Source organism: Panthera pardus, unplaced genomic scaffold (genome assembly GCF_024362965.1).
Source record: "Panthera pardus isolate Hobbes unplaced genomic scaffold, ASM2436296v1 HiC_scaffold_21, whole genome shotgun sequence".
NCBI lineage: Eukaryota > Metazoa > Chordata > Mammalia > Carnivora > Felidae > Panthera > Panthera pardus.
The window spans coordinates 45,463,308-45,489,451 of NW_026526777.1; the positions used below are offsets into that span (position 1 = coordinate 45,463,308).

Genomic DNA, 26,144 nt, shown 5'->3' on the forward strand with positions numbered 1-26,144 from the left:
GCAGGGCACCTGGATGGCTCAGTCTGTTAAGTGTCCGACTCTTGGTTTTGGCTCAGGTCATGATCTCATGGTTCGTGAGTTCAAGCCCCACATCGGGCTTGGATCCATGCCTCAGATCTCTCTCTCCCTCTCTCTCTGTCCCTCTCCCGCTCACTCTCTCTGTCTCTCTTGAAATAAATAAACGGAGAAATAAATAAATAAATGATAAAAATATCTATTGCGGTGGATTGCAGATGGGTGTGGATCCACCAGAAAAATGGAAGACAGTGTTAATTCCAGGAGTTCCCAATCTTTGGGGTTGAAATCCCTCTCCTTTAGATCTTATAAGAAGGCAGGTATACCAAAGTTTCCCAGTTAGGATCCAATAAATAGGAACTACACCAGGAAGTCCTCTGAGAGCTGTTCTCAGTGTCTGCTTTGTTATAAACCCACTTACTACAGTGCATTCTATAATAGGAAAAAATGTATTGATAAAACTTTCTGCCATTTACCTAATAAGAGACATTAAAGATACTGTGATTTACAAAGACAGGATCCTCTTCACGGTGAAATGTACTAAACTGGGGCACCTGGATGGCTCAGTCAGACTTCAGCTCAGGTTATGATCTCACGGTTCATGAGTTTGAACCCTGCGTTGGGCTCTGTGCTGACAGTTTAGAGCCTGGAGCCTGCTTCGGACTCTGTGTCTCCCTCTCTCTCTGCCCTCCCCCACTCACACTCTGCTCTCTCTCTCTCCCTCTCTCAAAAATAAAATAAACAAACTCTAAAAAAGAAATGTACTGAATTGATCCAGCTATTCAACTTTGGAACCAAAAGTATGCATTTATGAGATGACTAAGGTTTGAGGGTATAGCATAGGTCCGTTTGACCACCTCAAAACTATTAGCCTAGCTTTTTTAAATTATGCTTGGCTCAAATAGAATTAACCAGAGAGAAATAATTTTGAAAGAAATATTAAGGAAATGGCCAAGAGCTTTAGATATGAATTTAAAACTGTGTTTTCAATATTGCAAAAATACCCGAAACTTCATTACCATTATTTTCTAAAAACCTTTTAAAATGTGGGGTGCCTGGGTGGCTCAGTTGGTTAAGCATCGACTTTGGCTCAGGTCATGATCTCACGGTTCGTGGGTTCAAGCCCCGCATTGGGCTCTGTGCTGACAGCTCAGAGCCTGGAGCCTGTTTCAGATTCTGTGTCTCCCTCTCTCTCTGCCCTCCCCCACTTGTGCTCTGTCTCCCTCTGTCTCAAAGATAAACATTTAAAAAAAATTTTTAAAAAAAAAAAAAAAACATTTTAAAATGTGCACTACAGAAAGGAACAGGAAGTATCAAATATAAAACATGCTGAAACAATACAAAAATGCATAAAGTATGTATGTACTTAGATGTTTATAAAGATGTTAATATATGAAGATATTTGGGTAATATATATGTAAAAATGGATTCACAGAATCAGTTGCAAAATACTTAAAGCAGAATCAAAATGAGTTCTTTGCCAAACTTTTCCCAACTATATTTCATAGGCCTTCATGTTAAAAGAAAATCTGCTAGTATATTTTAAAACGTAAAAACAAAGTCATAAGTATTCTCAGAATAATTTGATTACTCTTTTCAAAATGACACACATTTACCCAGAAAATTTTCTTGCAACTCTCAAATTTTCCCTGCTAGTTCATCTTTTTAGAAATTAAACACTTTTTCCCTGGAGTCTAAGATCATTGTATTAAGGGGAAAGAGGCACGGAGAAGTAGGGGGGCAGTTACAACCCACTCAGCCCTACTGTCCTCCAAATGGCTCCCCTGTACTGTGTGGGGATTCATTTTTTTTTTTTTTTTTAAGAGAGAGAGAGCATGAGCAGGGGAGAGGGGCAGAATCTTCAGCAGGCTTCATGCTCTGTACAGAGCCTGATGTAGGGCTCGATCCCACAACCCTGGGATCACGACCCGAGCTGAAATCAAAAGTCGGATGCTAAACTGATTGAGCCACCCAAGCACCTGGGTATTAATTTTTTTCTTTTTTTCATTTTTAAAAAATATTTATTTATTTTTGAGAGAGACAGAGTGTGAGCGGGGCAGGGGCAGAGAGAAAGGGAGACAGAATCCAGAGCAGGCTCCAGGCTGTGAGCAAGCTGTCAGCACAGAGCCTGATGCAGGGCTCAAACTCACAAACTGCAAGATCATGACCTGAGCTGAAGTTGGACGCTTAACCAACTGAGCCACCCAGGCGCCCCTTAAATTTTTAATTGTGGTAAAAAGAAAAAAACCATGTAACACAAAATTTACCATTTTTAAGTTCAGTACCATTAAGTATATTCACTGTTGAGCAACAGATTTCCATAACTTTTTCATCTTGCAAAACTGAAACTATTTCAACCCCAGTGAACACTAAGACATTTACAACCGTACAAATCAGTGTATCTGAAAAGCAAAATATATTCAAAGACCACTATGAAGATAAATTTGGACAGAAACTAGGTCATATTCTGTCTCTTTTAAGCAACGGTTTTCTTCAGAGTAATAAAGTAATATTGCAGTTTTTTTTTTTAATTAAGAGAATAATTTCCCTGAAGGCCAGAGAGAACATCTTATTCACGTACATCCACAGTATCTAGCTATATAAACCACTCAATAAACACTGTTGATAGTACCAAAGGAAACAACCTAAGTACAAAGTTTCATAATCTAATTCAATTTTTACCTATTTAATAAACTGGTCCTCTAAGAACCAATTATCAGGAATACTCTGTTAGCCTCTGCTTGCACTGTTTCTTAAAAACTTCCTTTAAAATAATGTGCTATTAATTCAGGTTTCAAAATTCCCAGGTGACTGTGCTGATACAACCATCTGCTCACATAAATTATGTCAAGATAAGCCTTTTACTTACCATATAGTTACCATAAGCATGATCAAACATTTCCAGTACTTGATTCCTAATTTTAAAAGAGCAGAAATAGAAAAAAGTTAAGAACATTCTATTTACTGTTTTTCAAAAAGCTACAGCTCCTTCATAAACGTGCACCAATTAAAAAACAAAAGAAAAAAATAGTTAGAAAAAGACATAAACAGAGTCAAGAAATACATCAGTGTGAATAGACAAGCTTTCATGAAACACACAGGGCTAGGCCAAACTTTTACTATTCCTAGCAATTTATGTAAAATTTACCTTATGTTCCCTAAGAAAACTGATAAATGATGGATGCCGTGCACAGAGAAGGAAGTCTGATGCTGAAAAACAATTACCTCTTAAAAAAATTATTTAACACATCTGTCTTAAAAGGAAGAATATTGCTGGAGACCTCCAAAAGAAGAATTGTTACCATTTATTGCTTATATAGAGTATATATACTCTAGCAAGAGAGGGGTGGGTGTGTAAGGATATGAAATAACAGTACTCTAACAGCTTCTACTTTCCCTTTTAAATAAAATCACTAATGCTTACTTTAATACATACTTATTAATACATATTTGTTCACACTTTCAAAAGACCAATTTTATGATTTTATGATGTACTCTCTGCTCCTTTAAAAAACTGTCAAAAGTCAAATAAATAATATTCATCTCTAAAATGAGAAAAATAGGGGCGCATGGGTGGCTCAGTCAGTTAAGCATCCTACTTCAGCTCAGGTCATGGTCTCAAGGTTCGTGAATTTGAGCCCCATATTGGGCTGTGCACTGACAGCTGGATAGCACAGAGCCTGCTTCTGATCCTCTGTCTCCTTCTGCCCCTCCCCTGCTTGTTCTGTCTCTCTCTCTCAAAAAATAAACATCAAAAAAATAAATAAAATGAGAAAAATAATCCTCAAAAAGAAATTTGTGTGTTTTGGCTATCTCTGTGTCTTAAAATCCCCAAGATGACTGTTTAAAATGGAGATATCTGATCCCCACATCAGATTTACTAAGTCAAAATCTGTACTGTCTGGACCAACTAACTAGTCTTTCAATTAAACACTCTCAAGTTTGGGGTCTTGACAACTATACAAAAAACTACAAATGTTTTACGTTTGTTTGTTTGTTTGTTTGTTTGAGAGAGAGAGAGAGCAGGAAAGCACACAAAGCACACACACAAACAAGTGAGGGGCAAAAAGAGTGGGAGAGAGAATCTTCAGCGGGCTACAGGCCCAGCCTAGCATAGAGCCTGATTCAGGGCTCGATCTCACGGTCCCTCACGACTGTGAAATCATGACCCGAGCTGAAATCAAAAGTCAGACGCTTAACCAACTGAGCCACCCAGCTGGCCTTGTTCTACATTTAATGTTATGGTTTGACAAAGCCAAATATCTAAATAATTAGCAAAGGAAAAATAATGCGGTAATCTTTTATTAATGCTATTATTCCCAAAGTTCCAATCACTAATAGCAAGAACTGAAGAAAGTGTTAGAGAAAATGGCTGGGTATAATTTTATTTTACTTCCTGTTATGTTGAAATTCTCATTTTAAAAACTGTAACCATGGATAATGAAACACTGGTAATAATAAAGCTAGCAGACAGAAAAGAACTAATTTCCAGATCCTGGCTATAATGACCAGCAAAATCAAGCACACTCAAACTTATAAACTGAATAAGGCCTGGCAAACTTTTTATGAATAATCATTTTAAAACAATCATTTAAAACAAGATCTCATCACTTTGCTAAAACATTAATTCTGTATGTGTTTATATGTATGACAGAATATGGACCAAGTTATCTCAGAAAACTATGGAGTATCTCAAAGAATTCTTCCATACATTTCTTTATTATATTACAAATGATAAAGATCTCTCAAATTAGCTAATAAACAACCAAAAACAATGTTAAGATTTTCTTTTCAAGCACTGATATCAACAAATGGAATAAGGAAATCCTTCTTCCTTTCACCGAAATGGAATCAATACAAGATTATTGTCAAGAGGTACAAATTCCTTTAACTGGCAATGGCACTGCCCAGACACACGCATTATAGATAACATAAACTGTAACTCGGTAACCCAAACTTCGTAAGCCCTTGATTTTCATGATTATGAATAAATCACGACTGCATATGAGACCGTGTTATTTTCCAACCCTTACATTTATGCAGTACATGATCATCAGATTTCACAACACATACTTCAAAGTGGAGATATTTAATATCCAGTTCAGTGCTCTCTCTCTCCTACTTAAACACGTAAGTCTACAAAGTCATATTTAAATACAGAATGGTAGATAACTATACTCAACAGAAGAAAATGTCTCTAAGATGGTTTTATATCTATTCAACAAGTGAATAAAAATATGTTGGAAATCAGATCCATAGTTCAAACATTATGTCTTTTTCTTCGCTTTAAAATAATTTTTGTAAGTCAGCTTTATCTAAAATTACACTGCCTGCCAATGTGCTATAGAAACTGCATTTATACTTTTTCTTTTTAATGAAAAGAGAACATTAACAACTGCTGTAATATTTAAATCACAAAAACAAAAAACAATGTATTCCAGGAAGGATAAGACTACATATGACCAAGTAAAAATTCCATAAACTGTAAGCAATCGAGCAACTCTTTACTATTAGTGATAATTCCAGTCTGTATCATCAGTTTGGCTTGGTAGGATAGGAAAAAGGGTGGGGCACTTTATGCTTTTTATCATAAATCATTATTTGGGCTTTAAAAAAAAAATCATACAGGTAAACCTAATGAATCAGATCAGGTTCCCAAAAATTCCCAGAGGGGAAAGCAATCAAGCAATTATGTATTTGTGGTTTATTAGCTCCAGATTCTTACTCTCAAAATTGGAGCTGAAATTCCAAGCCACTTTGGTTGGATTCTTCCAGTTAAAAATTAATTTTGGTCAACAAATGACTTAACTAATGACTCTTCTTCAAATAAAAATTTTTAACAAAAAAAGAGAAAAGGGAGTGGTGATCAAATAAGATACGTTCCATCCTTAGACTTAAGCTTCTCTTTCCAAATCTTATGAAGTGCAACACAGTGGAGAGAACGTCTCTGAAGTCACACAGATCTGGGTCTGAATACTGGTTCCACCATTTACTAACTCTGATTTTGAACAAGTTGACCTTGAGTCTCAATTTCCTCATCTGCACCACGGGAATCACATTCACCTCATTAAGAAACAGGGAGGATTACAGAGCTGTAAAGAACCTGGCACAGAGCAGGGCATTCATTAAAACAGTTATCGAGGATACATTAAATTCATAAAGAGAGAAAATGTAAGATACTTATTAAGGGTTTACTGGGGCGCCTGGGTGGCTCAGGCGGTTGGGCATCCAACTTAGGCTCAGGTCATGATTTCACAGTTTGTGGGTTCCAGGCCCGTATCAGGCTCTGTACTGACAGCATGGAGGCTGGAGCCTGCTTCAGATTCTGTGTCTCCCTCGCTTTCTGCCCCTCCCCCACTCGCACTCTGTCTCTCTCTCTCTCTCTCTCTCTCAAAAATAAACTTTGAAAAAAAAAATTTTTTTTTAAAAGAGAATTTCCTGATATTTTTGTTTTGGTAGCTGATACTTTTTTTTCCATCAAGCATCTTTTGTTTTCTTATTTCTTAATCGTTGTCTTACTAAGAAACTAATACTCTTGCAATGATTTAAACAATAAGGAAGTACGTATATAAAATAAAACTGATGGTTCCATCTCACCTCCATCCTAATCCCAGGGGTAATCATCTTTCCATGTTTTTCTGAGCTTTGACAATTTCTATTCTGCATTTAAAAGAACATAGGATGGTACTATACATATTATTCTACAACTTGCATTTTTGTCTTGGGAATATATCCTGGATGGCCTTCTACCTCCTCCATAATATCTGAATATTACTCCATAATACAGATGCTCCAAGAAACAGTTCCAGTCCTTAAAAATGCACATCCATGTATACCTATCTCTACATCAAGAGTGCTTTTATTTCTGTAGGATAGATTCCCTGAGACCAGATTAATGAATCAAAGAGTAGATACAATTTAAATTTTAGGAGATACTGTCAATAAGTTACAGCAAATTTACACTCCCACCAAGTCTTTTCTCACACCTCAGTTAGTTAGTACCTGTGTTTTGTACTAATCTGATGGCAAAAAAGAGCTGTCTCATTGCTTTAATCTGCCATCTCTCACATTTAAGAGATTGAGTAACTTTTCATGTTTATTGATCATTTGCATTTCCTCTTGTGTGAATTAACTCTTCATACCCTTTGCCCATCTTCTTACTGGTTCTTGGTTTTTTCTTATTAATTTGTGGGACCTAGCATATATTAGGAATAGTGACGCCCAATTAAATGCTGTAAATATAACTGATAATTTTATCACACTCTCAAGACTGATAAGACTACTTTGAACAAAGGGAACAGGTATAATTAACTGAGGCTTCTAAGTAATACCATCAAATACTGTTCTATTAGAAAGTGCAGTGCAACAAAACACTGCAAGGAAATGGTAAATGTGTAAAGTTCAAATTTCAACGTACGCCCCCTTTTCCGTAACAGGTGTAAAGACTATTTCCTTAACTACTGTGAGATCAGCAACATTTTCCCAGCTGGGAGCTCACTTGTGCGAGAATCTAACCACGTCTCCGACGAAAGACAACCACAGGACTCTGGCGCGTAGTGGCACGAGCTGTAGCCCCCTTCACGGGACATTGACATGGCAGCTGCGTTGACACACCACGGATGGCCTCAAGGAGGCTGCACATGTCACCGACGGCCCAGGCGACACCCCGATGGTCCCCCGAGGTCGCACTGCGGGCGACGATCCCCACCTTCCCGGACCCTGTCCTCCCCGCCAGGGTCCTCGCGGGGCAACTGTCCCAATCGCGACAGGAGAGGCCACTGCACGCCCGGGTCGCAATGACAGGCACCTCGCCTGTGGTCCACCTCCTGAGGAAACCCACCCCAGGCTTCCAGGCACCCTTACCCAAGCTTCTGTCTCTCTTCCCTACTCATGGGCGCGGCCCCCGCCGTCCACACAGACGTGGCCGACACCAGGCAGAAGGCGGCCGTCGCCGCTACCAGGCTCCATGGCGCTCGCTGGGGGACCGAGGACCCACAGCCCCGGCCGCCGCCGGCTTCGCTCATGGCCCTGCGGTTCCGCGCACGCGCAGCGGCTACGCCCGGCCGGTGGGACACATTGCCGGACGCGGGTGGCAAGGGGGCTGCGAGCCGTGCCGAGGGCGGGATGCGGAGCAACGCAAGCGGTAGCCGTAGCCGAACTGCTTCCCGAAACCGCCGAGCCGGTCCCCAGCGCCAGCGCTGCCACCGCCCTCCGCCCTTAGCAGCCCGGAGCGCCTCCCCCAACTTTCCGGTGTCGTAGTCTAGGAAACCGCCTCCCCCAACGTTACTTCCGGGTAGGGCCCGGGGCATTGAGGCTCAGGACCAATGGGGACCAGATCGGAGAGGGGCTGGCTCCGGGGACAGGAGAGGGCATTGGCCGGGAGAAGTGAGACGTGGACAAAAGGCGGGACCTCTGGCTTCCGCCCTCCTCCGACCCGCGAACTTGCGACTCGAAGACTACAAGTCCCAGCGTGCGCTGCTTTCCCCGGCGGGCTAGCAATCAGACTCCGCCTGGCTAAATTTCCACCCTGGGTGGGCGCGCTGCACCCTGGGATGTGTGGTCTTCCGAGGGTCACAGGCGGTGACTAGGATCCCGCTTCCAGCGGCGTCTTGCAGCCAGTCCTACCTCTGGGGCTGTAGGCTTACGAGTCCTGGGGAACCTGTCAACTGTTTATCCCTCTTCCTGCGCTTGACGCTTCCCGGAGGGCTGGCCGAATGAGGCTCACACGTCCCCAGCTCTGTGCTACCCGCTTTCGGCAGTAGTGTTGGGGTAGCCTCTGCCCCGAGAGAAAGTACAAAACAGTAACAGCAAAAGTGAGTTGACCTTTGATGCCACGTGCTGAGTTTTGCTTGCGTTCTCTCATGCACTCTTCTCAACTCTCACAAGTAAGTATCACCATTCCCATTTTGCAAATGAGGAAACCGAGTCTGAAGAGGTTAGGTAACAAGTCCTCGTTACACTGCTGGATTAGACACCCAACAAACCTCTGTGACTCAGGAGTCCTTGCATGTAACCACATCCACAGGGATTAAAGAGAGCACGTACTTGATTAATAATAGTTCTCTAAAAACCTCAATGTAAGGAGAGTAGTGAGCTTGAAAGAAAATTTAATGAAGGAAATTGGAACTTGCAATTTATTTTGATCACTGAGTCCCACATTAACTATTGGTAAAATGAGTGGGTTCCTCTTGAAAAACCACATTGTATTTCTTGTGTGATAATTGAGTAGGTAGGTGCAGAGTTTAGGTGCGGATATGATCTCTGTGACCACAGGAAATCGCCTGCTGATCCCCTCAGCAGCGTTCAGCTGTATCTCTGGAAACTTTTGTTGATTTTGATCACTTTGCATCATATGCTTGGCTCTCAGACCGGCCATTCATGTGACACCAATGACTCTTCACTCCTCTCTTTCTTCAAACGCTGGTGTTCCTTGCATTTTAAGGTTTTCTTTTTGTCTTTTTTTCTCTTTGTACACTATCCTTTGGTGATTTCTTCCACTCATATGTATTCAGCCATCACATGCCTATGATTTCCATATCTGTCCTGATCTCTAGACCCACACTTCCACCTTCCTGATGGAAATTCCCTTCTCTGTGGCTCAAGGTAGCTCAAATGTAATATGTTCACTGTTTCAAATTAATGCCTTAGAATCATCTTCAACTCCTCCTCCTCCTTCATGGTCCACACCCACCCACTTGCCAAATTACATAGATTCTACTGCTATCACTACTGGCTGGCACTCCTACTTCTTCTTAGTTCAAACCTCATTACCTCCTTCCTGAACCATTGCAATGGTCTCCTAATTACTTCCCTGCCACCCTACTTTTCACAACACTGCTACCGGAGTTGGCATTTAAGGATATCCACAGACCCTCTGAACATGTCATCTCCCTTATACCCCTGCCCTGCCCTCAGATTCTATGTGATAACTAAAGAATTCTCATGTTATCCTCTGCTATCCCACCATTTTTGTAGGACACTCTTCCCATTGAGTTGGCTCAGATTTCATATCTACAAAACCCTTTCATAGCCTTACAACCAGTGGAAGTCATTCTCTCTGGGCGCCTGGATGGCTCAGGTGCTTGAGTGTCTGACTTAAGCTCAGGTCATGATCTCATAGGTTGGTGACATTGAGCCCCACATCAGACTCGCTGCTGAGGAGCAGCAGTGCGGAGCCTGCTTCAGATCCTCTGTCCCCCTCTCTCTCTGCCCTTCTCCCATTCATGCTCTTTCTCTCTCTCTCAAAATAAATAAATAAACTTAAAAAAAAAAAAAAGAGAGAGAGAGAGAGGTCATTCTCTCCCCTATTCTTTCATTGTATTTTATGTCTTTATGATTGTGTTTTTCACAGTCAGCCATGCCCACTAGATTATGACTGCTTGAAGGATATGGACTTCACCTTAATTATGTTCCAAAATTCAGCACTGTGCTTCTGCTGTTATAGATACTTAATAAGTGTTGAATATACTTGTTTCCATCTTTTTATCTTTTATGAAGGTTGTGAGAACACATGAGGTCATTTCTGTACAATATTAATTTTATTCCTTTTATGGACTTGCAACCCTATATGGGTTCCATCCTGGATCCTCTTTGGCAGCTTTAAGGATGAAGTTAGCTAAATAAATAATACCTGTGAATTGTTCTTGGCTCTGGCATAGAGAACATGACAAGCTAAAGGTCAATACCAACCATCCAGTATTTGAAAACTAGGAATGAAGAAAATAGAAAAATAGTCAATGACCTTCAGTTGTATGAAATGTAGTCAAGTCAATTATTTGTAGTAGATTATTGGCAGTAATTCAGTTTTCTTTATCTTCCTAATGTTCCAAGCCTTTATAAGAAGTCAAAAATTGACTAGTAACTATCATTAACAAAAATGTTCTCAGGAAGGAGTTCTGGCTTTTAATGTTTAGAATTTTCTGTTTTCCCCTCTTGACTCATTTATTTGTTTTCAAGCTAACACTACATTTTAAAAATGTCTAATGAGAACCCAGAACATATTTTTTGTTGACTTGCTAAATAATAATCATTTTTTCCTCCCTTACTGAAATTCAATTTCTAGCCAGTTGCTGAGTCCATTTTTCACTAATCTCTGCAAAACTGTGAGTAGAAAAGCTTATATGGCCTACACAGTATTGCAATTTATCATATGTAAGGTGGAGCCCATGGAAGTGAAAGAAAAATATGTTCACAAAGTGCATTTCAAAAGAGAATCCATTTTAACCTCATGATGGAAATAATCAAGATTCTTAGCTAATTGGCAGTTATGGACACTAGGAAAAATTTACATTCATTATTTTAAAACCTATACACATTATTTTATGATAAACACTTATGATAAAAAGGATATAGGATTTAAACAAGAGAAACCTTGGTGTGTTATACAGAGGGAAAAACACTGGTGTAAGACATTAAGGAGACTAAGGATAAGGACTTTAAAACAATATGGAAGAGACTTTAGATGTGTAAAGCCCATTAAAAATTGTAAGAAATCACACCAAAATAAAAAGCTTTTGCACAGCAAAGGAAACCATCAACAAAAGACAACCTACAGAATGGGAGAAGATATTTTTAACTGATGTATCCAATAAGGGGTTAATAACCAAAATATATAAAAAGATTATACAGTTCAACACCACATAATCCAATTAAAAGTGGGCAGAGGACATGAATAGACATTTTTCTGAAAAAGTCGTACAGATGGCCAACAAGTACATGAAGAGGTGTTCGACATCACTAATCATCAGGAAAATGCAAATCAAAACCATAATTAGATACCACCTTACACCTGTTAGAATAGCTAGACTCTAAAGGATAAATAACAAGTATTGGCAAGAATGGGGAAAGAAAAGAGCTGTTGGTGGGAATACCAGCCGGTGCAGTCATGGTGGAAAACAGTATGGAGGTTCCTCAAAAAAATAAAAATAGAACCATCATATCATCCAGTAATTCAATTACTGGGTAGTTACCCAAAGGAAATGAAAACACTAATTCAACAAGATACATGCACACCTATGTTTATTGCAGCATTATTTACAATAGCCAAAATATGGAAGCCCAAATGTCTATCCATAGAGGAATGGATAAAGAAGATGTTGCAACAACATGGATTGATCTAGAGGGTATAATGCTAAGTGAAAGAAGTAAATTTGTCTCAGAGACAAATACATGATTTCATTCATGTGGATTTTAAGAAACAGAACAAACGAACAGAGAAAAAAGGAGACAAACAAAAAACTAGACTCTTAAATATAGAGAACAACCTGGTGGTTGCCACAGGCAGTTTGGGAGGATGGATAAACTAGGTGAAAGGGATTACAGTACACTTATCTTGATGAGCACCGAGTAATGTGTGGAATTGTCGAATCATTATAATGTATACCTGAAACTAATATAACACTGTGTTAATTGTGCTTGAATTAAAAAAATAAAGCTGCCAAAGCAAATGGTTAGAAATAAGAGCCATTTATAAAATGCCCTTTTATCAGTTAAGAGTTTGTTTGCACAACCTTGTAGCTTATGTAAATATGTATGCTCACCTGTGTTCTCTTTACTTTCTTCCCGGATGGATCAGGACTTAGGGAGGGGCAGGAGAATCCTGGTTAGAATCCTATGGATTCACAAACACAAGGGAGGGGCTCCACTTCAATATCACTGCTCGGAAATAGTCCCAGGAGGCTGTAAGCAGCTGTGTGAGACTGACCATACAGCGGCAGTTGCCCCTAAATGACTTGAATTCTTTAGTACTACAGATCTAGTTACTCTGAAAACTCTAGTGTGGAATTTGGGAGTAGTGATTTTGTCATTCTTCAAATTGCTTTTCCTCTTATTTGATAGCGTGTGGAATTTACAGAACACTTCTGGAGGACCCAATATTACAAACTTTAAATAAAGATGGGACTTATTCTACATTCACAACTAGGGACTTTAAGGCCCTAGAAAGACTACTTAATGAAAAAGATAGTGAATGTTGTGGGCTGACTTCCGGCTTGGCTGTCTGACTTACCCAGATTCCAAGAAAGAGAATGGGAAATGCGAATGATTCATTGCTGCTAAAGATGTCCCCAGGGCTTTTATCACCTCTCAATCATGATTCAAGATCTTAAAAATCACTTCAGCTTCAGATAATTATCTTATTTCTCTCAATGACACCTGCACCAGGTCTCTTAGGCAAGAGATTTTGCTCCTACATAATGTTTTTTTTAAATGTCTATTTATTTTGAGGGGGGAGTAGAGAGAGAGGGAGAGATTCTGCACTGTCAGTGCAGACCCCAGGTGGGCTTGATCCCACGAACCCTGAGATCATGGCCCGAGCCAAAATCAAGAGTCAGACACTTAACCAACTGAGCCACCCAGGTGCCCCATTCCTATATCATGTTTAATGTTAAGCTCACGCTTGTGGTTGGGTGTTTCATTTTGTAGCCATTTTCCATTTACTTCCACATATCAATCAGCAACAGAGCCAAGTTACGTGGCTCTTCACAAGCAAGTGCATCTTGTCGGTGGCCTCTCTCTTAAATCCCCTTGTATCACCAACACGGTTCCCACTTTATATTTTAGTCTGGCCACAGAGGTTTAAGTCTGCACCGTTCCACAACATTTGAATGGTGCTGACTTGACATGGTGGCCAAGAAAAATGGCTCTGAGCCAGCTCTGCTACTTATTGGCCACGTTATCTTAAGCAAGTTACTGAATGCCTTTGTGCCTTGGTTTCCTTCTTTATGAGAATAAGAATAGTACCTGCCTTCCAGCATTCTTAAAAGGAGTGAATGGTTTACTTGTTGTAACACTTTCCTCCTAGGGGTGTTGTGCAAGAGGTGAGATGCTGTGTGTAAAATACTTAGCACAGTTTGAAAGAGCTCAGTAAACAATAGCTGGTCATTATGGAGTGGAAAGGAAAAATTGCCATTGGTGAGAGCAGGAGTCGGGGGTAGGTGCAGTGGCTCCCTAGCCTGTAGGATCATGATTCTACTCAGCCCTGAATCCTGTCCACTTCCTTTGCTTGCTGACCACATACTGTTACTGCAGCCTCCCCGTCCAAAAATGTGAGCCCTCCTAGACATGCACCTCGAGAGACCTTCGAATTCATGTGTGTTTTCTGCCATGGAGACCTTGTACAAGCTATAGAGCCTTATCCATGTTTTAGAGTAAACATACATACGAACGCAATGTACTTTTCTTCCCCTCTTAAAATTAAAAGTGGCCTCATCTGTAAGCCATTTGAAGTTACAGAGGTGGAATAGACTTTGGAAATCTTTTCAGTTTTTTGGGTGACTTCGTTCTGTTTTTTACTTTGTTTTTACAAAAATGCATTTTCCCTCCAACCTCCGTAGGATTTAAAAGATACTCAGTTGGATTTATGCTAATTTAACTATATATGAAATTGAGGATCAAAGTGAAAGATGCCCATTTGAATGGGTCAAAAACATTAGGTAGAGCAATCTTAGTATTCTGACACTCAAGAATTAAAAGTTAGCTATTTCTGTAGTGATGCTGATATTACACATTATCCAAATCTGACATTATCACCTTCTAGAAACTCCATTTGCATATATAGATATACATGTAGAAAATTTATACACACTGTGAGAAGTGAGATGAATCATTTTCAGAAATGCCAAATGAAAGCTGTGCTGTCTATTTAACAATAGGTTTATAACCTATTGGGAATATGTGCAAGCCCCAACACACACACACAGTGGAGTCCTAAACCCTAAGACACTTCACTTCCTGGTTCTTCATCCCCCCCCCCCCCTTCATTTCGCAGGCTTATTTGGGGGGGGGGGGAGGGGCTTTGCAATGAGCATGCGCCAAAGAACTGAAGTCTCTGTGTCACGGAGGAATGTATATTTGTTCCAGTTAGATTACTTTTTGCCTTACGTGGGCATAGGCAACCTCCAGGCCAGGCTGTAAACTCTGTAGCACTCAGTCAATGAGGAATCAGGGGAGGGACTCACATGCTAGGAGATAAATTGCCTGCTGTAACTGCCCCCAGTGTGCCTGTCCATCAGACACCCACTCTTGCGAGGATGTTGATTAAAGGGGTTCACTGTGCTCTGAGTCTCTGTGTCCCTCCTTTGATGGGGTCAGTGGGCTTATTTCTCACACATACTTAATACTGCCTTTTCAGGCTTTCTTCCTCCCATCCCGTAATCCTCAGACAGAGTGATCCAAATTTGTCAAACCTCATCATTTGTTAACTTCAGAAGTGTGCCTTTCCATTGAGATAAATGTTGACAGTTCTTAAATATTTAAAGTGTATTTATTTTTGAAAGAGAGAGTACATGTGCATGCGCCTGAGAGGGAGAGAGGCAATGGAGTGGGTGAGAGAGAGAATCCCAAGGACTAATAGCATAGAGCCTGATGAGGGGCTCGAACTCACAAACTGGGAGATTGTGATCTGAGCAGAAATCAAGAGTTGGATGCTTAACCCACTGAGCCACCCAGGCCCCAATAGTTCTTAAATATTTAAAATTAACTATTTCCTGGCTTTCTTCTCCAGCATAAAGTTGTATGAAAATAATGTTTTATTTGGTTCTTCTCCAAATGTATTGAAAGATTTTGTACTTTTTTTTTGTTGTGCTTTTGTTTCTTGGTTTTTAGTTTTTCTTCTTTTCACAAGCGGAGCTTTTAGTAGTTTAGGTGATAAGCCAAGGGGAGGGAAATTTTGCCATGGGAGAAAAGTAGAAAAAACAGTTCTTAGTTTCTTTGCAGATCAATTTCCTTGTGGTATTTGAAAATCAGTCTACAATCTCCAATACACATGATTGTACTTAAAACTTGGAGAGATGTGGTTTTAGGTATCCCTACCCTCTTGAGCACATTTTCATGGCACCAGGCAATGAGTCAAACACATCTGCATTGTGCAAGGAAATGTACTATTGTTAGTCTATTGCTAATGATTAATAGACATTATTATTATTATTATTTATAGAACTAGTTCTTAAGTAAATACTAACTTCAGAACCTTCCCAGCCCTTCTTTGCAGGCTTGTGCTTAATTTTAGTACCCTACAGTATTGCCTAATGTTTTTTTTCTGGTTTTCCTCCATGTCACCTCACATCACTTCGGTTTCCTTCCTCCTATTCCTCTTCATCTGACACGGGCATCTATGTGCACACACACACACATACACACATTTGCTTTGTACCCACTCCTGAGCATTGAACTTAAAATCACATGATTTGAGTCTTAGACCTGGATCTGCCATTTACCATTCTATGCAAGTCAGTTCCTCTAACACTTGTTTTTTGTTTTTGTTTTTGTTTTTGTTTTTGTTTTCATTCCAATTGGCCAACAGAAGTGGACAGAAGATCCAAATGTAGAGTCACATTAGTGGTTAAAAACATGATTAAATATTTTAATCATGCATAATTACCGGTTTATTTATTTATTTATTTATTTATTTATTTATTGGTAGATAGTGATTGCAGCCAAATTATAGGAATTGGGATAAAAATGAACTATTCTCCAACAACCTCATAACCAGTTTTTATTATTAAACCAATCTCAGTCCAATTTCTGTCATACTTACGGACATTTATTAAACAAACAGTTAGCAAGCATCAACAGTTAACACATACCACCTGTTCTGTGAGTTTGATGACATGCCGGTCTCTTTCCGTTTAGGAACTGTAGTCATAACCTTGCATGAAAGGTTCACTGCAGGAGGATGAACAATATTCCAGAACCAGGGTTCTGTCACCCTTCCAGGAAGCACCAGACAACTGGAAGTCCTCCGTCCCACACACTGTCCCTACTGGTCCAGCTTCTTACCAACGTGTTCATAAAAGCATGGGAGTACCTCTGAAATATGTTAGCCAGTCCACACATCTTGAAAATCATAAATTCTATCAGTGAGAGCCTATTTCTTTTTCTTCTTTATTTTTTTTTAATGTTTGTCTATTTTTGAGAGAGAGAGATAGAGCATGAGCAGGGGAGGGGCAGAGAGAGAGAGGGAGACACAGAATCTGAAGCAGGCTCCAGGCTCTGAGCTGTCAGCACAGAGCCTGACGCAGGGCTCGAACCCCCAAACCGCATTATCCTGAGCTGAAGTTGCTTAACCAACTGAGCCACTATGGGAGTCTATTTCTAATGTCCTTTATTATGGCTAACAAACCACTAATTCCAACAATGAAAAATTCATTTTTGACACTTGTTATAGTAAATAAAATGATCTTTAGTCTGCATTCAGATAAGTTGGAAAGATGTGCTTGTAGTACCTACATCCTGCTGAGACCCCTTAGCTGCCATCCTGGAGTGGGAATTTCTTTTTCTTTTTCTTTTTCTTTTTTTAGTTTATTTATTTCTTTGGTGCGGGGAGGGGGAAGAGAGAGAGAATTCCAAGCCGGCTCCACGCACAGAGTGCAAAGCCTGACATGGGGCTCTGTTTCCTGAACCATGAGATCATGACCTGAGGCAAAATCAAGAGTCAGACACTCAACCGACTAAGTCGGGTGCCCCTGGAGTGGGAATTTCTGATTGGGACAACTGATTGCACCCCTAGTGTAACTTAACCTGATCCATTTATAATATCATACTGTCTATTGTGAAGAATTTTAAGGTATACATGGCAAACATTATCTTGATAATACTTACAAAGGATACATAATATGTCAGGCACTTCCCCCTCTCCCTCAACATTTGAGAATTGTTATCTTTCTTTTGCAGATGCAGAAAATGAAGTTCAAAGAGGTTTATCACTTTGCACATGTCAAAGTAGGAAATTGGCACAGTCAAGATTTGGATAGAAGGCCAGATCATTTCTACCATAAATTCTGGTTTTGCTTGTGACAGTCTTGATTTACACTGTCCTATTATCCTGAGTAGTGCCCCCTTTCATTTTCAAAAATGTCTCAATATAAATGATAAATTATATGGGGCACCTGGGTGGCTCAGTTGGCCTTAACCATCTGACTTTGGCTCAGGTCACAGCCTCACAGTCTGTGAGTTCGAGCCCCGCATCGGGCTCTCTGCTCTCAGCACAGAACCTGCTTCTGATCCTCCGTCCCCCCTGTCTCTCTGCCTCTCGCCTGCTCACATGTGCTCTCCCTCTCTCAAAAATAAATAAACATTAAAAAAAATAAAACCCAAACCACATTACATCACCTCAAAAATCCAAGGACCTCATCCCCAACCTATGTCAGATTCTAACAGATAAATGAACACACCACAGCAAGTTCTAGCCTGGCTTCTTGTACCACCACGCTATTTTGAATAAAAGGAAGAAAAAAACAGTATAATTAGGTGGTACAATTCAAGAAAAGAAAGTCCTGCTAACAGGAAATACAAGTCTCCTCCTTTGCTAAGAAAAATGTAATAATGAGTCACCAAGAAATTGGACAGACTAATCAGTTATAGAATACAATGAAAATTATAGGAAGAAGAATAAGACCGATATTGAAATTAAGCTATATTTTCAACCATGTTTGCCCACGAACCTTCATATTGACTAAGTTTGGTGTCTGTTTTGTCTTGTTTCCATTCATACTTACTCTGAAACACTAAGGGGAAAACAATTTTTGCACCCACATTTTACCACTTTGGTAAAATACAATATAAAAATCACACCCTTGGTGTAAAGTTACATTTACCAGTCAGTTATGGAAACTAAAAAGCACTTCTCTAGGATGCACTGAAAATTTTTTCAAAGAGCATTCCTTTTTTAGGCAAAACAAAATTTCTGTCACTGCCATGACCTTTTCCTGAAATGATAAAGACAGCTGCCTGTGGACGTGTATGGGTTGAGAAATGCTGGCCTTTTCTCGTGTGAGGGTTCACAGTGGCAGAGACACGTCATGTGACCCAGGAAGGAGCAGGCCCCCAGGACTAAGAAGTGCTCTTGTGTGAGGCAAAGGCAGCTCTGTCACTCATCATCCCACGACTGGGTGGACTATCAGAGCCTCTTATTTTGATGTTTTGTGTGGCCCCCTCTCTGACATGTTCTATTCTTTGGAGCTTCTGTACCAAGTTAAGTTGCAGCCACCCTCTCTTCCCACCTCTGACATTGCCTGAGGCTTCCCCAATAGGGGGCTGTCAGCAGTAATGGGCACCAATGGCACAGTGAGAACATTTGAGGAGGCCCACAAGTCGACCTAGACAATCTGGAATTTTCTGATTAACTCTTTGCATTGTGCCTTAGATTTGGTTAGATCCAGTCTCTTTCTTTAAATTCCAGAAAGTATTTTTTACTGGGGACAGAGTGAGAGGATGGTAAAATCTGTTGGCTTGTTCTTGGGAAGGCAAGTAAGTCTTTTGAGTAGGGAATGCTAAAAAGGATAAAACACTATTTGTGTGAAACTTAAACCTTTTCGTTTACAATAAAATGTGTTCCAACTCTTACCTACATCTTGAAAATACCTGATAAGCATTTGTGGTGTCATGGAAAATGTGGGGATCATAGGAATGTTTTAAGCTGGAAAGATAGGAGAGATGTTATCTATATCATGTTGTCTAAGAAGAAAATTCCATTCTTTCCTAATCTAATCACAGCTCCCCTTATTCTTGTTAAAATTGTAAGAAAATGAAGGCTAGTGTCTAATGAATTCTAACACCATTCTAGGTGCCTTATGTGTGTACATTATTTTTCATCCTTTTAAAAAATTCCGGGAAGTAAGTCCTATTAAGATTCTCATTTTCCAGATGAAGGAAGTGAAGCACCAAGGGGTCCTCAGCCTCCCAGCCATTGAATGGCAAAGCCAGGATTTGAACCCACACAGTCTGGCTCTGGAGGCTGCATTCAACCAGCCAATACCTTCCCTCATAAATTACTATCTAAGATGGGTTAACATGTTCCCAACTATCTTATAGTACTAAAACAAACATCTGTAACTTAAATATTATGCTGCTGTCATATTGGAAAATATCACAAACTTCTTAACATCACTTGTAACAAGATTTACTCAACTTTATAGGATTTATTTGATGTTACCTTTAAATGAGTTTTTTGGTTTTTTTTTAACTGGAAAGCATTCATTGACTCAGTATTTAATGTTCTCCTTCCAGATATAAAGCACAGAGTCTGTGGGGGGAGAAAATCTTTCTGATAAGAGGTAAGATATGCACACAAATCATCATAAAATAAAGGGGAAAATAAATGCCATCAGAGAAAAGCAAATAAAGAGCTATGGGAATTCAGGAAGGGAAAGATGCCAGATTTAATGACCTTAAACTCCAAAGAGCAGCCCATCTTCTTGAGTTTCCATTATCACAGCTACTGTGTATGAACTATGATGACGTCTTTGAAGGCATAATAAGGAGCAGTATTATTAATTAGATAAGAATTAGAGAGCTGTTATTAATGAGAATTAGAGAAGTTATTAGTGATTTAGCATTTCTTGGTCATGAGGTAAGATTAATTGAACTTCAGTAAAAATTTATCCCACTTAATATACTCTGACTACTCTTTTCTGACAAATCATGTTCCTCATTTCCCTGAAAATATTGTTAAAATAGAATCCTGAATGAAATCAGTGCCTAACACAGTGCCTTGTACTAAAAGGTACTTAATAAATACACATTCACTTGTTTGATGACTACTTATTTAAACCTGCCTTTAGCCCTGTGTGCACATTTGAGCATAAACTTTAGTACACATCATTCTCAATAGTTATTCTCTTTTTTCTCCAGCATACTTGATCTATCTTTCCATTTATTCATTAGTCATTCAACAAATGTTTTTTTTTCAGAAGTAGTAATCTGGATTGATGCTTTTATTTCTTTACAACTTGGACAATTTATTGGAATGTGGTGCCACTCACCAAGATGGAAACCAGAGGATGAAGGACAGCTGAAGAGAAGGGGGATAGATGATAAGTTCATTTGGGACATGATAAGTTTGAATGGAAGGTGCCTGTTTGACATCCAAGTGAGGAATACAATAAGCAGCCAGATGTGTGGGTCTGGAGGGAGAGAGAGAGACAGAGACAGAGAGAAAGAGAGAGATCCCGGTTAAGTATAAAAGGGAGTTATTAAGCACCATGGGAGGAAGTTAAAGCCATGGAAAAATTGTTCTTAATCTCAGGGGTAAGAACCCTTTGAGAATCTACCAGTTGTCTCAGTACGTCCATGTAATCCTAAAATTATATGTGACAAGTCCTCCCCCTAGAATGTATTGCAGCACAATATCCGAGAGGTTCATGACTCCAGAAAGGCTAAGAATGATAGGTGACAAGAGAAGTTTCAGGAAGGAACGTTGGGGATCTCCAAAATAAGAAGTGGAAGAAGAGTAGCAAAGAAAAGAAAGCCAGAAAGCAAACCACAGGTGAGTCACTGAAGTCAAAGGATGAGAAAGTTGGAAGGAAGGAGTAGTTAATAGTGCCCCATGCTGCAGAAAGCACTGAAAGGTCCTTATCTCACTAGCAAATTCCCTAAGGTGGGTTCTGTTGCAGTGGATATTCAGCAAATGTTTACAGAAAAATTATATCCATTAAATAACTTGAGAGGAGTGAGGTAAAATTAATAAAGTGATATGCCAGTGGCAGATGTAATTAGGTTTGCCTTTACATTAACAAGTGAAACACACAGGCAGTTAGACAGTAGCACTAGTTAGGTCATCTTATAAAGTCTCCCTAGCAGGCTTCTCTATGGTAGAAAATGGTTCACCAGCATCACTTAAACCTTCCCATTGGCCTGAAAGGGAAGGAGAGGGAAGAGGGGAAGCAGTTTCCTTTATAAAGGATGTGACCAGGAAGGTGCACACCTCACTGATGCTCACATCTCATCGGAAAGGAATTAATCAATTGGTCACACCTAGCTGCAAGGAAGGCTGAGATTTTTTGCTTGTAAACTGGGCAGCCATGTGTCCAGATTAAATCCAAGAGATTGTACAACTAGAAAGGAGAAGAGGCTAACAAATATTGGGAAGTCTAGCTTTGGTGTTTTTACAGTCATGATCACACTTCTACTGAAGATGCAACTATGAGTTTTGAAATATTTATGGATTCCTAAAATGGGTTAACTGGAAAATCTGTTCCATTTTACTTTTAATTTTTCTTATTACATATAACTTATCAAACTCCTTTTTTAAAAATTTTATTTATTTATTTACATATTTGTTTATTTTCAAAAGTTTTATCTATTTCTTTTGAGGGAGAGAGAGAGAGTATCCCAAGCAAGCTCCATGCTCAGCACGGAGCCTGACATGGGGATCGACTCCACTCTGGGATCATGACCCAATGTGAATCAAGAGTCACAGGCTTAACCGACTGAGCCATCCAGGTGCTCCTTAATTTTTTTAATTTAAATTCAAGTTAGTTAACATATAGTGTAGTATTGGTTTCAGGAGTAGAATTTAGTGATTCATCATTTACATATAACACCCAGCGCTCATCCCAACAAGTGGCCTCCTTAATGCCCATCACCCATGTAGCCCACCCCCCTACCCACCTCCCCTCAACAACCCTGTTTGTTCTCCATGTTTAAGAGTCTTAAATTTTTATCTTATTTTTTGTCTGTTTTTATCTTATCTTTCTTTCCCTTCTCCTATGGTCATCTGCTTTGTTTCTTAAATTCCATATATGAGAGAAATCATACGATATTTGTCTTTTTCTTAGCATAATGCACTCTAGTTCCATGTACATTGTTGCAAATGGCAAGATTTCATTCTTTGTGATTGCTAAGTAATATTCCATCACATATATATATATATATATATATATATATATATATATATATATATATATATACACACACCACATCTTCTTTATCCATTTGTCAGTTGATAGACATTTGGGCTCTTTCTGTAATTTGGCTATTGTTGATAGCGCTGCTATCAACATTGGGGTGCATGTGCCCCTTCGAATCAGTATTTTTGTATCCTTTGGATAAATACCTAGTAGCATAATTGCTGGGTCATAGGAGAGCTCTATTTTTAATTTTTGAGGAACTTCCATACTGTTTTCCAATGTGACTGCTCAGTTTGCATTCCTACCAACAGAGCGAAAGCGTTCCCCACCTATAAAATTCCTAAAAGCTATAAATAAGTAATAGGATCTCTTTGGAGAGTGTTAAAACACATCATTATTTTGACCAAGCTTTGGGGGAATTTTACAGTTATAGAGGTAGCCCAGTTTATGACTTTATCCTTTCTCCTCTGGGTAAGATGCATAGAGATAATGTGTCACTGGAAATATTACAAAGCAGCTTCCCTTGAGACTACTTCAATCCCATGGTGATAAGCCACAACTAGTAAACGGTAAAAGCTGTACTACAGTTGTCCCTTCTTATCCATGGGAGATATGTTCCAAGACACCCGGTGGATGCCTGAAAACCTGGATAGGACCAAACCCTATATGTACTATTTATTTGATACACACATACCTGTGATGAAATTTAATTTATAGGTTGGTCACAGTAAAAGATTAACAACAATAATAAAATAGAACAATTATAATAATCATACTGTAATAAAAGTTATGTGAATGTGGTCTCCCTCTCCCTCTCTCTCTCCCTCTGTCTTCTTCAAAATGTCTTATTGTACTGTACTCACCTTTCTTTTTGTGATGTGAGATGGTAAAATGTCTATGTGATGAGATGAAGTGAGGGGAATGAGCCAGGCATTGTAATACAGCATTGGGCTACTGTCAACCTTCTGACCATACAACAGAAGGAGGATCATCTGCTCTGGACAGTGGTTGACCACAGGTGACTGAAACCACAAGAAATGAAACCACAGACAGGAGCTACTACTGTATCGGTAATTGCGGTTGCTCCTGGAATAAAAGAATGGATAAAATAGCAAAATATAATAGGATTAACATTAACGTACTAGAGGGTTGTTATTTACTGTTTTACTTTTGGAACGGTGGAGTGTTAGAAGTTCATAAGGAAACTTAGTGCTTTGCAAAGTTATTTAATTTACTTAATGCTAGATTTTGGTGAGAAAGCAGGGAAATTATGAGAGCAATCACCCAAGGAAGTGTGAATGTTCACCAGTTAAACAGAAGTGTTTTCCAATCACTTCCATTCCTCTAGTATGCCAGGGAAGCTGGATTTTGGAAACCATTTGTGTGCATTTATGAAGTTGGTTCTTTTTTTTTTTTAACTCCCAGAAATCTGATCTGTGTTTTCATTAATGGCATATTCTAGAACTGTGCTGTTCAATATGGTAGCCACTAGCCACATGTGGTTATTGAGCACCTGAAATATGGTTACTTCATAAATGTAAGTATATACTGGATTTAAAAGAGTTATTATGAAAATATAATGTAGAATATCTGATGATTTTTAACATTGATTACATGTTTATGTGATAATATTTTAGATGTGTTAAAATATATTATGAACACTAATTTTGCCTGTTTTTACTTTCATTAATGTGATAACTAGAAATTTTTAATTACATTCTGACTCATATCATATTTCTGTTGGATGGTGCTGATTTAGAAGCTGCATAGGAGAGGGGTGCCTGGATGGCTCAGTTGGTTAAGCATCTGACTTTGGCTCAGGTCATGATTTCAGGGCTCATGAGTTTGAGCCCCACGTCAGGCTCTGTGCTGACAGCTCAGAGCCTGGAGCCTGCTTCAGATTCTGTGTCTCAGTCTCTCTCTGCCCCTCCCCTGCTTCCACTCTGTCTCTCTGTCTCTCTGTCTCAAAAATAAACATTAAAAAAATTTTTTTTAATGTAGTTGCAAAAACAAAACAAAACAAAGCAAAAAAGGCCCTCTTTTTCCAGGCTTGAATTGACCTATTTTATGGCACATAATCCTAATCAAAAATTTACAGAGTTTTAAACCTCTAAGAGTTTTTTAACCTCTCCACTCTGTACTCTCTCATACCCCAAATCAATGCAAGGACACTGATAGTGTATCCCAGAGTCACTGATATTGGGTTGAAAAATTTCTAATGATGGATGTCTTTAATACTCTGTGTGATGATCTTTTCCATTTATGGACAGTCTCAACTATTAGAAACCCTTTATAGTGGGAAGAAATTTGGCTCTCTGTACTTTCAATTTCTAAGACTTTTTCCTTTAGCATAATTAAAATATATCAAATGCTTCTTGCCATATGAGTCTTACCATTTAATGCAACTTAAAAACTTCCAGGTACTGTGTAAGGAACTTCACAGCTATCATGCTCTCTCATCTAACCTCAGTTCAAGTCTGCTCCTCCCCAGGGCAAACAGAATAATTCCTGTTCCTCTTCCTTGTTTGACACATTTCTCATTTGTCAATAGAAGCTCTTTTATCAAATATTCGTTCTCCAAAACTCTGAAAATACAATTTATGGATAAAAGCAAGAGTTACTTTAAGATGAAAATATTCACTAAGAACTGACCTCTGAAAAAGTTAGTCTGCACGCAAATATCATTTTTAGTTTAATACCAGTGTCTCTAGAATACAGTAAGTTCTTTGAGAAAGAGTGATTTAAATACCAAAGGATTGAAAAGTACCAGGAGAAATTTGATGAAGCCCTTCAAAGGATGATTTTTTATGATAGTGGAGCAAAATTCATATGATGTGGATTGTCTCATACTGCCAAACAACTTTTTGTCAGGAAAGTTTTTACAAGCAAAAAACACCACCACACTTGTATGATAGGTATGGCCTATCACATGGCCCAAAGGTTAGATGAATGAACACATCAGGGAATATCTAGGACTGTAAAATTTATAACCTGGAAAATAGGATCCTGTATATTCTTGAAATTCTATTACACCTTTTCAATTCTGTATCCTACAATTTCGAGAAGAAAAATCCCAAATCATTACCCTTTTCTCCCTTCCCTCTTGTATCCTCTTGATGTTTTTAAGTACCTTATGGTACCTTAAAAGGCCTTTGTAGTGATTTGAATGATGGCCCCCAAAAGATACGTCTGTGTTTCACCCCTGTAACCTTTGAATGTGATCTTGTTTGGAGATAGGGTCTTTTCAGATGTAATTATGGATCTCAAGGTGCAATTATCTGGGTGGCCCTAAAGCCAATGACAAATGTCTTTATAAGAAACAGAAGGGAAGACTGAAGCAGAGATTACAGTTAGGCAGGCACAAGCCAAAAGCACCACCAGAAGCTGGAGGAGGCAGGGAAGGATTTGCCCCCAGGTGGCAGTACAGGTGGAGAAAGATGGAGTGATGACTTTTGGGTTCTGTAGTTTTGAAGAGACAGTTCAATAGACTTGTCAATTCTCCTC

General features: G+C 39.3%; 1 protein-coding gene and 1 long non-coding RNA gene across 13 annotated transcripts in view; one reads left to right on the forward strand and one right to left on the reverse strand.

Annotated features, from left to right (window-relative positions):
- Nucleotides 1-8,260, reverse strand: part of EDEM3 (ER degradation enhancing alpha-mannosidase like protein 3) — a 78,691-nt gene extending 70,431 nt beyond the window's left edge. For 9 of the 10 annotated variants that reach the window (XM_019427057.2, XM_019427045.2, XM_019427031.2 and 6 more), the window contains exons 1-2: nucleotides 7,879-8,260; nucleotides 2,885-2,930 (exon numbers count right to left, since the gene is read on the reverse strand). In XM_019427057.2, coding sequence (XP_019282602.1) covers nucleotides 2,885-2,930; nucleotides 7,879-8,039 — 207 coding nt within the window. In that variant the 5' untranslated portion in view covers nucleotides 8,040-8,260. The remainder of the gene's footprint in view (nucleotides 1-2,884; nucleotides 2,931-7,878) is intronic. The other variant, XM_019427064.2, reaches the window with a different exon arrangement.
- A 280-nt stretch (nucleotides 8,261-8,540) lies between these two features.
- LOC109253819 (uncharacterized) overlaps nucleotides 8,541-26,144 on the forward strand; it is a 41,187-nt gene continuing 23,583 nt past the window's right edge. For 2 of the 3 annotated variants that reach the window (XR_008424648.1, XR_002074543.2), the window contains exons 1-2: nucleotides 8,542-8,900; nucleotides 20,020-20,066. This is a non-coding gene — a long non-coding RNA (uncharacterized LOC109253819). Of the gene's footprint in view, nucleotides 8,901-20,019; nucleotides 20,067-24,102; nucleotides 24,178-26,144 lie in introns of all 3 variants that reach the window. The other variant, XR_002074544.2, reaches the window with a different exon arrangement.